We start from the raw sequence: 16766 nt of genomic DNA, 5'->3' as shown, positions 1-16766 counted from the left end.
CTAGGTAAACATAAATTATGGCGAACAGGAATTTTGAATATCTGCCATACGAAGGAAGTAAGGGGGAGGGGGGGGGGGGGGGAGGGAAGGTTCTGGTGCACTCTCTACATTTTGCTTCTGAACATCTTAAATTGTGTATTTTGTCATTATTTCATTCCTTCGAAGGACACTGTGTGTCTCTCTGGATATTCTTCTAAAGGATATTTTTTTCTTGTTCAGATTTTAAAAATTTTCTTTCTTCTCATTTTTCTCATTTTTCCTTCAGCTCATGATGAAGACAATATTAATTTTGAAACTGGAGATAGATAATTTTTTGTGTTGGTGCTGCTCTTGCCTATAGCCTTTCACTTCTGCTTAATAGTAAGGAACAAAGTTTTCTTTCATGGAATATGGTTTAGAATCTTTTTGTATTTTAAGTTGGGGTTTCAGTATGTCTGCAATTCTTTCTCTGTCCTGTCATCGATTTGCTTTAGATTTAAAATTATATTGAACTACAAACTACTTTACAGGCATGCTTCTCATACAACATTCCAGGTTGGTGACGTGTGTTTATCCTGCTGGCAATGATGATGTTATAACAGCTCCTTACAATGCTGCTCTAGCCACACAACAATTGACAGATCATGCCGACTGTGTCTTTCCAGTTGGAAATAAGGTACGTTGACACTTATTACCCCCCCCCCCCCCCCCTCTCCTCTCTCTCTCGCTCTCTGACAACCATCAGCCAAATAAATATTCTGTGGAGTGTTAGATTAGTTACAATATACTGTTTGTTTCTGTAGCCCCCATACGTGAGGAGATCCACAAGAATATGGAACATCATATCAGAGAAACAGAAATACAAAATAATGCGAAAAGGGTAGTTACTCACCATATAGTGAAGATGCTGCGTCACAGATTGGCGCAACAAAAATACTGTCAAAAGTAAGCCTTTGACCAACAAGGCCTTCGTCAGAAACAGACAGCACACCCACCCACCCGCCTAACACCCCCTTGCCACACACACACACACACACACACACACACACACACACACCACACACACACACACACAACGTGACCGCGCAGTCTCTGGCTGCTGAGGCCAGTCTGGTCTGGCCTCAGCAGCCAGAGACTGTGGTCATTTGTGTGTGAGTTGTGTATGTGTGTGTATGTTGTCTGTTTCTGATGAAGGTCTTGTTGGCTGAAAGCTCACTTTCTGACAGTCTATTTGTTGTGCCTATCTGCGACTCTTATCAAGAGATAGCTACCCTTGCAGCACAACTACACCACCACTTTACATTAATGAACACCTTTAATGCTCATAATGCTGTGTGGGCCAACGATGCTAAGACCGGTGGGGGATAACTGTTGGGAAGACTTCTCTTGGAATTGGAACTTTGCTTATTAAACATAGGCATACCAATGCATTTTAGTGCTGCCTGTGTTACCTACTCTGTCTTTCAATATGCACCCCAAGCCTTACCACCGTAATGTTGTGGAATGTCCATGGAGACCTATGCAATAGTGACATCTCTTGATCATGCTATCCCTACTGTATTGAAGCACTGACAAATTTTTGCAACACTGGTCTCTTAGAATAGCTAACAGTACAGCCTATGTCTCCAAAGTGCAGATTCAAATCTACCAGGAAAAAGAAAATAGTGAGTTGGTGCAGAATGCTGCTTCTGTGATTTTAACTGCCACGGAAGCAACATTATCTTTTTTGACAGGACCACCATAGGAAATCTTTGTGCCGATTGTGCGATGAAATAGCTGAGGCAACTGGAGAACAGTGAAGAGTGCTATAACACTATAAATGCCGTCCCTCTGTGACCAAGTTAATTACATTTAAATTACTCAGAGCGAAGGCAAGGTTTGTAATTAAAAAGTCTTGGCAACAGCACATCTGCTTTACGAGGACACGTGTTCCATCCAGATATCGGCTGAACTTTGCTGTATTTGTGGGCAGCTACTACCCACAGAAATTTCTCATAAAAATGACTTTATTAACAACTGCCTGAATATTGATGAACTTTTTGCCACACACTTTGCCAGAAAAATCTGCATCCCGTAATTGCTACTATACCTTTACAAATTACCCACATCTAGCGGAACACAAAACCTTATCCTTTCACCTGCAACATCTAGAAACTTAACATTGGTCCTTTTAATGAATGGGGACTCAATAGCCATTTAGCTTCATATCGAGATATAGCCCCAGATATCAACAAATACACAACCAGGTTCTTCAAAACTGAACAACAAAATAGTTTCACGGAGATTTTGAATCGAATATGCAAGAGGGAGTTTCCCCATCAGGATTAGGGTGAGCATTGTAGTACCCATCATGAAACTGGGGAAAGGGGCAAACAACACAGATAATAACAGACCAACTTGTCTAACAGTTAATTTATGTAAATTATTGGAAAGAATGGTTAATAGGTGACTATGTTGGTGTTTAAATTCAAAATGACTCCTGTCTCAGTTCATGTGCAGCTTCCAAGAATCTCAGTTTACCACTGACCACCTGCTGAGACTAGAGTCTGCAATCAGAGGCATCCTGGCACACTAATGACAATTGATTACCATATTGTTGGATTTTAAAAAAGTATGTAACACCATGTGGTGCTATTACATTTTGTCTGCATTACAAGTGTGGTGGTTTTTTCCCATTTTTATGCGAAACCTTTTATGACACAGACTGTTCTGTGTTTGAGTTGGCCTGACCTTTAGATAAATGCATGAGAATGGAGTCCCACAGAAGTCAGTGGTACATGCAAACTTCTTTGCTATTGCAGTCAGTGATATCATGACTACTGTGGGGTCTGTGAGTCTCATTGGCATTATGTGTACGTGACTTCTGTATGTATTACAGCGTGACATTAGTCCATGCTGTTTAATGGCATTTTCAGAATGTTACACGAAAGGCACAAGATTGGGCTTAAAAGCAAGCTACTGTTTTTCCCCAAAGAAATCTTGTGTAGTGCATTTTTACAAACTTCAGTCTACGTTCCTGGCTGCAGGTTTACTTAGGAGACCAGCTTCTAAAAGTAGTTGATCAATTCTACTTGTTAACATTATTATTTGATAGTAAACTAACGTGGACACCATCTGTACGACAACTCAGGAATAACTGTATGAGGAAACTAAACACTCTGTGTTTCTTCGCAAAAACCTCTTGGGGAACGGTTTGAGAGGTTTTATTATGGTTTTATAAAATGGTAATTTTTGTGTCATGTAAACTATGTATGTGTTGCTCATCGCTCAACAACACCATCTGCAATAGTCTTATTGGACATTGTAAGATTAGGAGCTGGAGTTTTCAGTACAAGCCCAGTCAATAGCCTCCTTTGCAAAAGAGGCATCACATCTTTTAGAGAATGATGCCAGCTCCACCTGATGAACTATGCAGTCACTACCAACCAGCAGCCTGAACGACCTTGTTATCCAATGCTGTTCCAAAATGACAGAATCTGGCTGCTGATGAGCTGCCTCTGAACAGGTGGACTAGCTGAGGTTCAGTTTCAGAACCTGTGTAGAGGACTCCTGCCCCCACTCCCCACCCTCCCCCACCTCCCCCCACCTCCCCCCACCCTCTTCCCCTTACTCTCGACCTGCTTATATGCAAATAACCATATCTTGGACTCCCGCATGGTGTCTCCCCAGCCCAGTAATGTGGGTGGACTTGTGCTCCGGCACCAAGTGTACTAAGATCCCATCACTTACCACTGGATATTTAACTCTGCATATCGTGATTGTCCAAGGGATTAAAAACGTATATGAGGTCTCTGTTCAGACAATGGTAGAACTTGGTCCACAAGATTTTTCTGTGCTTACCTTTCATGCATTGTCTACTTCGAAAATAGTATCTTTCTCAAGTGATAATCATCTCCCAACACAGTTTCCACTTTTGGAAAAAGTCTTGGTGCGCCTCTTGCTGGATCGCATGAAGTGTCGTCTGCGAATTTTCATTTATCTTGTCTAACGTTGCAAGTCTTCATCTTATGTGTTGCTGTATAAAGTACCAAGTTTCATTAATTGTGTTTGTTCTTGCTGTAACAAACTTTGCATTGAGTGAGGGGTATGTTTTCTCCACTTGTTAGTGTCAATCCTAAGTCACCTGAAAAACATCTCAATGCAAGAAACACTCCAACATATCATTGCCAAGCAGCAAGCTTTCACAAAACAACAGCAGGCTCTTGCCGCGGCCCTCAATCGAGTGGTATTTGCACTCCTGCAAGACTTAGTTATGCCAGAAGTTCCAGGACAGTGCAAAGTTGTGTAGGGCTTTCTTTCACTTGTAGCTTTTGCCACAAATGTATCGGTTGTTGTGCAGACTTGCACCTTTACAAGAACTGGACAGCTTATCATTTGATGAAATGTACAAGCTTCTCTGTACCTGTTACTGTGACTGAACGCACGTCAATACAGTACACGTAGCATTTTATCGCTGTCAGAAATGCCCATACCAATCTTACAAAGCCTGGGCTGCTGAATTACACGGGTTAAGCTGTCACTAGTACCCATCACAAATCCTACACTGATCACATGGTGCGTGATGTTATTATTCATCTAGCTTCGGATGGGAAAGTCACAAAAAAGCACTTCAATCCAAGAATCTAGCGCTTAAGGATGTGCTTAATGTAGCACAGTCCTTTGAAGTGTCGTGGGCAGCAGGCAGTTAGCTTGCTGCATGGGGAGAGGTATTGGAAGTTGCTCAGTCAACCCTGTTAGGCATGCTGCAAGTGTTGAGGATGATTGGGAAGCTGTTGCAGCAGTACAACCTTCGACTTAACGTTGCATGGGGAGCATTGGTTATGGCCACAGCAACAACAGACGATATGCCCCCCTTGCGTCCTCGCCCATACTGCTTCGTCCAGCGAGCATGCCCCTAGCTTTCGGCTGTTTGCCACAAGTGTCGTAATTAAGGCCACATGGCATCAGTATGTAACTCTTCTCCAAATGTGGCGGACACAGTATTACCAATGGACATCAACTTTACTTCTGCAATGACTGTCTCCCTGAACAAAATATTTCTTGACACATGTGTGTTTAATAAACCGCTTAAAATTGGAAGTGGTCTTGTGAGCTGCAGTGGTTTTAGTAAACACAAGAACATACCTGGACTTGCGGTCCTCTCCCCTCGCATAGGTTTTATTTAAGTTTGTTAGTTACAATAAACAGCAGATTCTGATCCTAGATAAGTTCTCTGCTCCTGTATCATACAAATCTGTTGTTTGCCCTCTCACCTTCCTTGTTGTGGATCATTCCCATACCACAGACCTTTCTAGATTAGATACATTTACTGCTTACAGTTTCTCAATTGCCATGAGGTAAATTTAGTGTCTGATCAAATTCTGTATCAGCAACGGGAGCCCCGTGGCCTGAGTTTTCATGACTGTTTTCCTTGGGGCTCAGTTGTGCTACCAGTTTGACGATGTTCGATGTCATTCAGCCTATTTCTTCCAGTGAATGGGCTATGCCACTGGTCATCATTAAGAAGCCGACGGGTAAGCTTCGCCTCTGCGCCGACTTCAGTGTCATGATTAATGCACATTCCTTTATAGATATATACCCTTTGTCATGACCTGAAAAGTTGCTCCCAAAATTATCAGGTGGCCACTACGTTTCCAAGATTGATTTGTAGAAAGTGTACCTCCAGCTCCCCTTGGATGAGGCTACTAGATGCCTTCTTGTTGTATACCAATATCAACACTTACTTTTGGTGTCACTAGAGCGCCTACAATTTTTTTTATTTATTTATTTATTTATTTTGATGGCCTCTGTGCCCAGCTGCATTAATTATCTCGATGATATCAATGTTTTGGGTTCCTCCACTGAAGACCACCTTAGAAATCTCTGATTATTGTTTTCTGTTTTGCAGTCTGCGGGTCTCAAGTGCAATCTTGCCAAATCTCAATTTTTTCATCCATCAACTGAGTACCTAGGTTTGAGGTTTCTCATACAGGGGTCAAGCCATTGCATCACCATGTTGATGCAGTTGCGCCTTTAGTGCGGCTGACCTCTATTAAGGAACTGCCTGCATTTCTAGGTAAAGTTGTGAACTACCACAAGTTTTTACTGTATGCACTTTGTTTAAAAATTTGCCTTTTTTCTGGTCCCCAGTTTGTGACCAAATGTAAGCTTTCCACTCAGCAGCGATATTCTCTGTGATTGAAGTGGAGGCTTTAATGATTGTTTCGACCTTAAGAAATTTCACATCTTCTCTTATGGTTCTAAGTTCCATTTAACCACAGATCACAAGCCGTCATTTGCTCTTTGTAATCCTTTAGCTTCTGTGCTGGACAAGGCAGTGCTCTCTTCTTGTCCTGTTATAATTATCAAATCCATTACCGGCCTATAATTATCAAATCCATTACCGGCCTACGGTGCAAAATGCCAACACTGATGCATTGATCTACACCTGGCATTCAATCACGACAAGCTGCTTTGTTTCTATTTAGATACTGAGAACCAGAATGCGTTCAATGGTTTTGCCATCACTAGTGCCGTGATAGCATCGGCTGTTGCCATGGACCCTGTACTAATCGGTTTCTCTTGTTAGTTCTGTACAATTGGCTGGAAAAACCCCCAGGTTGTGCCTCGGATCTCTTGCGTAATTACTTCTCACTCCAGGACACAATTTTGTATTTGCTGGGGCTCTTTTGTTAGCTCTGGTGGACATTGCTCTACGGCTAGTGATTCCCACTTCTTTAGACCATAACATACTGTGGCTTTTGTGTGTCACTCATTGGGGGATCTTTCGTACCACAACTATGGCCTGCCAGCATGTGTATTGACCAGGCATAGATGGGGCATTACACAGCTTATTGCCACTTGCACTCGCTGTGTTCAGGAACAGGTGGCCCCGTGGGCTTCGCTTTCCCCAGGCTGACGTGGCAGTTCCCATGGGAGTGACTGTGTGCTGATTTTACTGGGGCCCTTCCTAAATCAATATTGGCTCATTGTAGTGTACGCCTATTCCAAGAGTCTGTACATGTCTATCCACATCCATGGCAGCCAATATTTCGTCTGTTTCTAAGACTTTTGCAGTTGAGGCACTTCTGCACACTACGGTTACCAGTAATGCCCCCCCCCCCCCCCCCCCCCCCCTCAGCTTGTTTCTCAAGAATTTGCATCTTTTTGTGAGGCTTGTCATCCTCAATCTAATGGTGAAGCTGAACGCCTGGTTTGAACAGGTCCCTTGAAGCTGCTTTAGACTGTTCTTTGCGTTTGTACCATTTCACTCTGGTAGGGAACAAGAACTCAGTAGAGCTGCTATATGCACACCAACTGTGGGCCCTCCTTCAGCTGCTGCATCTGACTCAGTGTCCACCGCCTCCGACATTGCTGAGGCCGGTGCGGTTGTTGTCTCTTGTGGCCCTGCTGATGCCTCCGGTGCTGACCACTATCCTTGACAAAGACATTGCTATGGAGACGCCATTCACAGTCCTGCCATGTGGCCTCTCATTAGAGGGGGTACAATGTGCCAAACTGCCCCCTCATCACTTCCACTTCTACTTGCCGGTGCTTGCCCACACGATTCAACAGCTGCCATTGTTGGGTGATGGAATGGTCTTCAGTGCCATCATTGGCATTTTTAATGACTAATAATCTCAGTGTCTTGTGAGATCATTGCGTTTTTTCACAGTACCAGTGCTTTTTTCAGTACCAGAGTGCTTTTTTTCAGTACCCTGAATTTTTTCAGTGCCCTACATTTTTCTGTGCTCATAGTTTTTGTGTGTGGATGTGGTTTTCCTCCCTCCTAGAAGGGAGGAGTGATGTACCTTCGCCCAAGATGTGCGCAGTTTCAGAGATTGCACCTCCATTCAGTTCACAGTTCCACACATAGAGGCTATCTTGGTTGACCCCCAGTTACCCTCTGGTGAGCTGCTAAAGAAAAAGTATTATTTAAGTAATCACAAACAACTGCTTGGCGTATTCTGTGCCCTAAATTACCGTTTTCCAGTCAATGTGTTCAGTGGTACACACAACCTGTATGTTACGTATTGCTCTGTAGAGTACTATGTTCCAAAAAGTGTGTTTGTTCTTGCTGTAACAGAAACATTACAACTGAGAGCCCTAGACACTGACATTCGGTCACATCCCAAACACCATATCTTAAGGGTGTGGGACACAGAATGGCAAAATACCGCACGTACCAACAAACACCGAATCATTACAAGATACTACTAAAGAGTGTTGAACTTCACTCCTGGCCCTCTGCAAAGCAGCAGTCATTCTATGCTGCTTATTTATTGGTCACACCAAACTTGCACCTGAATATCAGACTGTTACTTGCAAAGAGGAACCTCCAGCGCCCCCCCCCCCCCCCCAACCCCTCAATTCTGCGTGTGGAGCTCCATTGACTTTACTTCATATAGTCAAAGAATACACCTTCTGAACTGACCTACAAATAAACTCTTAATTGCATGTACCTGTACCTGAAATGCTAACAGAGCACACAACAGCTGCTGATCACATCTTACATTTTTTAAAAGAGCATACAATAAATCTAAAGCCCATGTTACACAATGCATCTAATGTGTACATATGCATATTTTTTATACATTTTGTTATCCTACTACCTCATATTATTGATAAAACGCGTGCCCAGTTGTGTTGCAGTCTGGTTGTCACATTATGTTTCCTGGCAACTGGTAAATGTTTTAAGAGTCTTGCCTTCAGCAATAGAATATCAAAGCCCAACATTTTGAAAGTTATTGTGGGTGTCTGCACTAAAATTCACAACACTGCAGAGGACTAATACTTAAAGGTGGACTAAAGAAAATTGCAACACCAAAACATAATTAATGTAGAGTAATGAAATTTCGGGAATGGCTTTGTCTAGTTAACATATCCAAGTGATTGACATTGAAAGACCACAGGTTAATAAATGTGCAGGATAAGCCATTGCAAATTTAAAATGCTAGTATGTTTATAACTGGTGTAACTGCCCAAATGTTGATTGCACAGCTTATGTATTGGTCACAGGTGCTGTACAGGTGCCGTATGTCAGTTTGTGGGGTGGAGTTCCATGAATACAAGAACAGCTAATGGTGGTTGTGGATGGTGCTGGAGTTGTCATCTGATGGTATCCCAAATGTGCTTGATTGGAGACAGATCTGGTGATCGAGCAGGATAACACAACATGTCAACACTCTGTAGAGCATGTTGGGTTACAACAGTGGTATATGGGAAATGTTATGCTGTTGGAGAACACCCTTGAAATGCTGCTCATTAATGGCAGCACAACAGGTCAAGTCACCAGACTGACATACAAATATGTGGTCAGGGTGCATGTGATAACCACAAGAGTGTGCCTGCTTTCATACAAAATCGTACCCCAGACACACAACTTCAGGTGTTGGTCCAGTGTATTTAGCACACAGACAGATCATTTACAGACCCTCAACTGGCCCTCTTCACCAGCGTACAGTTGTCAGTGGCACCAAGGCAGAACCAGCTTTATCAGAAAACACAACAGACTTCCATCCTGTCCTCCAATTAGTTCTCTCTTGACAACACAGAAGTTGCAAATGATGGCAGTTTTAGGTCTTTGGAATGCATGTTACAAGGCATCTGGCTCAGAGCTGTCCTTGAGGCAACCGTTTTGTAACAGTTTGTTGTGTCACTGTGGTGCCAGCTGCTGCTCCAATTTCAGTATGATGCACCAAAGCCATATGCTGATAGTAGTGACACATGGCCATCCAGAGCTCGGTCTTCTTGCAACCGTACATTTCCATGACCACTGCTGCCAGCAATCAAGTACAGAGGTTTGTTCCTGCCAAATCTTTCTCCAACATCACAGAAGAAACAGCCAGCTTCTCGTAGCACTATTACACAATCCTGTTCAATCTCAGTGAGATGTTGATAAGGTCTTCTCGTGACCTTACATTTCTGTGACCACCACTGCAAGCAATCACATACAGTGGTTCATTCCTGCCAAACCTTTCTGCAGTATTACAGAAGGAACATCCAGCTTCTCATAGCCTTATTACATGACCTCGTTCAAACTCAGTGGGGTGTTGAAAATTGCGTCTTGGTTGCCTTAAAGGATTTTCTTGACTAAATCAGCTCACTGCGACCAATCTCGAGGGTAACTAATGCTCACAACTGTTACAGTATGTAATTAAAACAAATCTGATTTGCATCCTCATAGTGGTTCTGCTAGTGCCACTCTTATGCAACTGGCATGAAATTTGAATAGACGTCATGTTTTAGATGTAGGAACGTGCCAACCAATTTTCATTTTTGTCACACAGCTCCCTCTTGGTGTTGCAGTTTTTTTTCAACAGTATATTTTTGAGTGTCAAATATGTAAATGTGTCATTGAGGCATTACTTTGATATAAAATATTAGACATACCAACAGAAGCTGAAAAGAACAAAGTGGCAAAATAACTTTATGAGCTGTGGCAGTTGCCAAACTGCATTGATAAGCCATAAAATTAAATTATGTAATGTGGAGAAAATCTGGAAATAAGTAAAAATATTACTTCAGTGAAATAGTTGAGCAGACTGAGTTTGAGGCTGTTTTCTACCTTCATCTCCAAAATTGTATGCGCTATTATTTAATAATCTTCTCAACTTATTTTCAGATCCAATAGATAGGAAACAAATAGCATTCCCCCCCCCCCCCCCCCCCCCCCGCAAACTGCTGGCTTGGTGTACTCTAATTACAAAAAACTCCACAGCATTGTATTATCAGTTGTTGTGGTTACTAGATACCATTTCTTATTAACTGACGTTGGGTGCAATGGACAAGTGATGATGGGATATATGTCAAATGTGAGATCAGCACTCTACTTGAGAATATTGACGGAAGGTACATGACATTTATTTACCTCAGCAAACATTCACTTCCTTGTAATAACATAACATTTCCACATTTGATAGTTGTCTATGATGCCTTTCATCTGAAACCATACACCATGAAGCCCAACAGAGACTGCCAGCACCAGAAGCCGAAACATATTTTCAAACAACATACTGTCAAAGGGTATGTGTGTGTGTGTGTGTGTGGGGGGGGGGGGGGGTCGCTAGCTGAAAACGTACGTTGCCTGTTGAGAAAGTGGAATGAATTATACAGACAAAATTACTTAACTGAAAAATCTGAAAGCATGTACCTCACAAGTGCTGATGAGGACACTTCACTTGGACACCATAAACAATGATACTTGTTATGTGGAGAAATCTCTTCTAAGCACACGTCAGCAGAGTGGAAACTGCATGGCGTTGTGTGCCAGAGAAGTGCGAGAGAAGTTTTGCAAATATTTCAGTTCTACAGGTGTTGTTCTGTGGCAATGGAAAGCAGTAAAGAAGTACAATTTTGAACATTAATAATATAAAAAAAGCTACTTTTATTTTAAAATCAGTTGTTAATATGTTTCTGAATGTCATTTGTGATGGCCTTCATCACATTGACTTTTGTTTCTATTTAATTGCCAGGTTTGTCATCTTTTAGTACTCTGTAGCAACATATTGCTGCAACTTGTCATCATCTTTGTTGCTTTCAGTTGCCTCTCAAATGCCTTTCAAAGTGGACAATGTTGAGGTGCCCAGTTCATCTTTTTGTCTGTCTCATGCTTTTTGTTTGTTGAAATATATGACTCCCTCGGTATTGGATGGGGTGAACTCTGAGGTACTGAAAGGGGGGTGGAGGAGGGGGGTGGCAGATAATTCTTGTGATTACTGGAAACAGAAAATTGACACAGTATTATACAACATACATGTTACAATATTTAACATGGAATTGATTATGCAAACTGTTGTTGCACGTTTAAAGGTGTCTGTGTAAACTATTGTTTGTACAAAAACTTGTATGTAGGGGAATTCTGGAAGCACTATTTTGCTGCGATAAATATTAGAATAGAAACAAAATGTCAGTGGTGAACGTCTCATTCCATTTCTCCGTACAACTACATGGCTAGTGAATTGCCAATGCTATATGTATGAGAACATGTCATCATTTTCATTGCATTCCACACCTATTGCGGTCTCCTCAATACTCTGAAATAATTGATGTGTTATTCACTTGTCTCTTGCAGTTACTGTTCATTCATTTCATTTCTTAATAATACTTATACAAGAGTCATTAATATTGCTCAAAGTAAAAAAAAAAAAAAAAAAAAAATATTACGTCAGTCAGTAACAAACTGTTCATTGGTGAACCATTGATAATACTGAAAACTGTGCAGAAATGGTAGCATGAGAGAGTGACTTGTTTTCTCAAATACACTTCACTAATAACAACAAGTATACTCAATGAGTTGCAGTGTTGGATATGCATCTACATTCTTTCATCAGGGTCATTGTCTTACGTAAAGTAGTATTCCTACAAAGGAAGGGCAACAAAATGTTAATACTCAAAGTGCGGCTTGGCATATTTCTCACAGTTCTCTCTGTAACATGGAACCACCACATGTTAGGTTGGTAAATGTGCTTTCTCGCTTACTGTTATTTTTTATTTCTGCGCAGTAGTGCAACTGCAGGAAAATAAAATGGCTTTTGCAGTTCTGATTTGTTGCCTCAGGCAAAACTACTCTCGCTCTTTCATCCACTATTGGGTGTTTCCTTCCTGATATGCTGAAATGAAGCAAAATGTAAAATCAAATCAAACACGAACTCTTAATGTTTGTTTGATCCATTCCATTTATAGAATACAACACAGTCAGCACAGAGAATGCTTTTCACAAGCAGCTTGTATTAAAGTAAGTCTGCCAGCAAAAAAATATTGCTTTTGTTTAGTTATTGCATTTATGAGAATTTCCTCACTGAAAACTGCAGAAAAGCTGCAGCATGAAAGCATGAAGTTAGCTGCTAGCCACAGACATCAACATTAACAGCAGACCATTAACAATAATTAGAAGAATACAAACTCAGAATAACCAGAGAGTGAGCATGGAGATGGTACCATTTGCTGGTACCTTAACTTCTATAGGCTCTCAGCTATGCTGCAGTCCCCAACTAATGTGTCCTACTACATTTACTCCCTGAATCTACATGTCTAGTTCCTTTCCATTTTACATATAATACTGTTTTATGAGTATTTATGTCAGTGGAGCGAATGTGGTGGGGAAATGCTTCTTACCACAGGTAATGCACTGCACCAAGGGGCATCCAGCTTCAAACTGGCAGTCCCCATCCGCTTTCCTTTTAGATCTAACAACTTTTGCCACTATTAATGGGTGTATTTGCTTCTCTTAACCCAACTTGTGAAAGCAAAATGTGAAAGATACTATTCAAGACGAGAAAAATAGTAAGATCAAGAGACACCTTATTTGTACCGCCTTTCACAGACTTCATGAGGGCAGAGGGACTGATAACATGGTAGTAAAGTCCCTTGAGTCACTTCTGGCATCAGTGTAGTGGATGTAACATTTGTGAAATCATCAGTATCCACATCCACCCTTTGCTTATTATTTGCCACTTAATGAGACAGGTATGACATGATTCTTTTAGAGCAGTATCAGATTCCACCCAATTAAAATGTGTGTAATCTGAGAGATATACAGTGCTCTGAATGTTGCCCCCATTTACATCATAACTGTTTCAACTCAAAACATTAATCTGAAGCTAGTGAACCATAATCAGACTTTTAGCAAACTGTGACCTTCTCCACACCAGTCTGCAACACACTGGGTTCGTAGCAATTGTTTAATGAGCACATTAACTGTGAATCTGAAAGCTACAGTGGACAAAGCAACAAACAGAGTTTTCTTGATCTGAAAAATGTAACTGAACAGATGGAGATAACAGAGAAAAGGCAATGCTAGCTGCCGGTAATTCTCACTACAAAATCAATTAATGTGTCACACATAATAGCATATTGCCTAAAGAAGAGATAAGGTAGAAGGAAAAACAGGCAATAAATATTTATAGTTTGAAATGGGGACTAACTAAGAGGCAGTGAAAGAACTTTGTGAGATGCTTTACGAGTAGTTTATTTCTGTACTTGTGGAAACAGTGTTTGTTTAAAATTATGCTTTTTGTATGTGAAGGCACTGATTGATATATGCAGCCGCATGCGCAGAAGTCGAGATGAGGAAGTGGTTCGTCGAATTGTCAGATCCAAACCATTTCAGGATATGAATCATATCATTGTTCATATGCTTCTCAATTTAACAAGGTATGGTATTCCAAATAAAATGTTAGACAATTAAGTAAAAAAAAATTAGTAGCATTATTACATAATGATCCTTTTTCTTCATTTTAAATATCATGTGCAGAATTAATTCTTTTTGTATTTGAATATTTTACTCAGATCCGCAAAAAAGTTTAGAAATAAATAATAACTAGCAACCCACCTAGGCTTCACATGGGTAGCAATAAGTATCTACAGCTGGATGACTTGTTTATAATATGTAGTGATATACTCAGACTTTTCTCGTGAACAATATACCTATTGGTGAAAACTGTATCAAAATTTCTATGTTAGTACCTGAGAATAACCTGAACACACAGACAAAAACCATGGTGGGGGGGCTTCAATTTATAATATATACAGAAGATAGCTACTACTACTACTACTACTACTACTTAAATAAGGAAAAAATAATGATTTGAGCAACATAATGCCAAGTGACTACAGTTGTCTTAATCTTGTTTTCCTTTTGCACTATAAATGTTGCCTTAAAACAATTTCATAACATTTGATTTATGTTGATATGATATACAGTCATACTTTGGATGTGTTATACTTTTTCATAAATGTGTAATCCATGGTCACAACTGTGTGCCCTGAAATTCAAACTGCTTTGGTGTCCCACATAACAAGTCCATGGAAGTTCTTCGATGCATTGACAACATACCAAAGCAAGCCTCAGATGACAAAAAATATTATATATTCTTTTTTATAAAATGGGACTTTGAAGTCCTGTCATCTCACAAGGGTTAATGTGAAAACCACTCAAAAATAAATGTTTGTTCAGTGAGCAATTGAAGAAGTATGTTGTTTGTTACTAGCACAAACAAGAATAGATGCAGACAGTGTCCTCTTAGGGAAAACTGCTGGGAAGGGTAGATGACTAGGAAATATGGAAGAGCAATATGGGCACATTTACTAAAAAATCTAAAGTTTTTGCATTCACTATTAACATTCATTTCATATTCCCATTATGTGTTGTCATTACCTCACAGTTTGGGTAACTCACCTAGGAATCCTTTAAAGACATTGCACACCTTATTCTGTGGCACTTATTATAAAGATGAACTCTTCATTTCAAAAGTTTAGAATTAATTCTAATAGTGTGTACTTTTTATCATTTAACTGATTATGTCATGTTTGATTATGTACTGAACTCCACATTGCTGGAGAAATGCACATTTTTGAAGTAATTGACTATGTATAATCAAAGTACATTTTTTGCAGTGGAGCTAGATTTCCTGGGACTCTCAATGTAGATATGGGTGACATTCCAACTAATATGGTGCCATTCCCAGGACTGCATTATATTTCCAGTGCTATTAGTCCCCTGGGGGCACTGTTGAGGTAATTCCACTCCAAATTATTAATGATTGTTATTTACACTTCTCTCTCTCTCACCCTGTCTGTCTGTCTATATCATCTCATACACAGAAGGTCTTACCAGTCTCCAGCACTCATGCCTCCTCTCTCAGCCGAGCACCTTGAGATAATCAGCCATCTAAGAAATCACATTTCCAGTCGTACTTCACCTTCCAGCTGTAGTGTCCTCTTGATACTACTAATTTGGGGATGATTGAAAGAGCAGGAAGTTCAAACAAAATTGTCACAAAAATGGAGAATGAAGCTTAACAACAGCCATATCTATTAACAAAATTTCCATGAAATTTTCCGGTTTTACAACTCCATCATCCTCTCATTTCATCCACTCATTCTGTATCTCATTTACGTCAAGGTCTTACCTGTTCACCAATGCTGTTTCTTTGAAAAAATATGGCATTTCATATTTGCTCTTACTTTGTTATCATGAACATTTTCTTATGTCTCATAATGACTAGTGCTTTTTTCTCCATAGTTTCCAGTGTATCTACCATTGCAGATTTGTATGTGAATATTTGTTTTCAGGAAAGAAGAACTTTTTCCTGCTGTTTGGTCAAGGGACAACCAATTAATTAATGTTGATCCTGTGTCAGGAGTTACTATGGCATCTCTTCTTGTTGCCAGAGGAGATGTGTCTCTTGTTGAAATGCGCTCAAATATTGACAGGTACATAAATATTTTTTAGAAAAGCTAATGTTACAGGAAGAGCACATTCTCCAGGTTATCTTTGTCATTCCCAGAATATCAGTCTGTGCTATTATTCTCAGTTGATTAATATTTCAGTTCTTTTCTTTGCTTATTTCTATTCCCATGTATCTTAAAGAAAAGTAAAATTAATTTCACACCTTATAGTTGAAGCTTTGAGTTATACACAGACAAATAAACAAAGTTGAACTTGTAACAAAAATACGCATACGGGTACATTGACATAGTGCTGCAGCTTGACTTGGGTGACAGGGCGCGTTGAGGGTATTAAGTGAGAGGAATTAGGAGAATGGGACGACAAGGGAGGGGTGAAGCGAAGGCAGGATGATGGCTAGGATAAGGAGCGGCAGCAAAGAAATGCATTTGAAATTTAGCACCAACAACATCTCACAGATGAGGGCACATGGAGCTGTGTGTGATACACAGTGAACAATGAGAGGAGTATGTCTGTGGGCAGGATAGAACAGGGGAACACAGAGATTCGGAGAAAACAGTACCTACATTTTGTTGTCGTCTCTTCTACACTACACCCACCAGTGGATGGCACTTCCACT

The 16766-nt window shown here is 40.5% G+C and overlaps 1 protein-coding gene across 3 annotated transcripts in view; it reads left to right on the top strand.

Moving 5' to 3' along the window:
• LOC126188181 (tubulin epsilon chain-like) overlaps positions 1 to 16766 on the top strand; it is a 154174-nt gene that overhangs the window by 93660 nt on the left and 43748 nt on the right. For all 3 annotated transcript variants that reach the window (XM_049929703.1, XM_049929705.1, XM_049929704.1), the window contains exons 5-8: positions 535 to 655; positions 13985 to 14112; positions 15355 to 15474; positions 16033 to 16173. In XM_049929703.1, coding sequence (XP_049785660.1) covers positions 535 to 655; positions 13985 to 14112; positions 15355 to 15474; positions 16033 to 16173 — 510 coding nt within the window. The remainder of the gene's footprint in view (positions 1 to 534; positions 656 to 13984; positions 14113 to 15354; positions 15475 to 16032; positions 16174 to 16766) is intronic.

This window comes from Schistocerca cancellata, chromosome 5 (genome assembly GCF_023864275.1).
Source record: "Schistocerca cancellata isolate TAMUIC-IGC-003103 chromosome 5, iqSchCanc2.1, whole genome shotgun sequence".
Lineage (NCBI taxonomy): Eukaryota > Metazoa > Arthropoda > Insecta > Orthoptera > Acrididae > Schistocerca > Schistocerca cancellata.
This window is presented reverse-complemented; position numbering and strand designations above follow the sequence as displayed.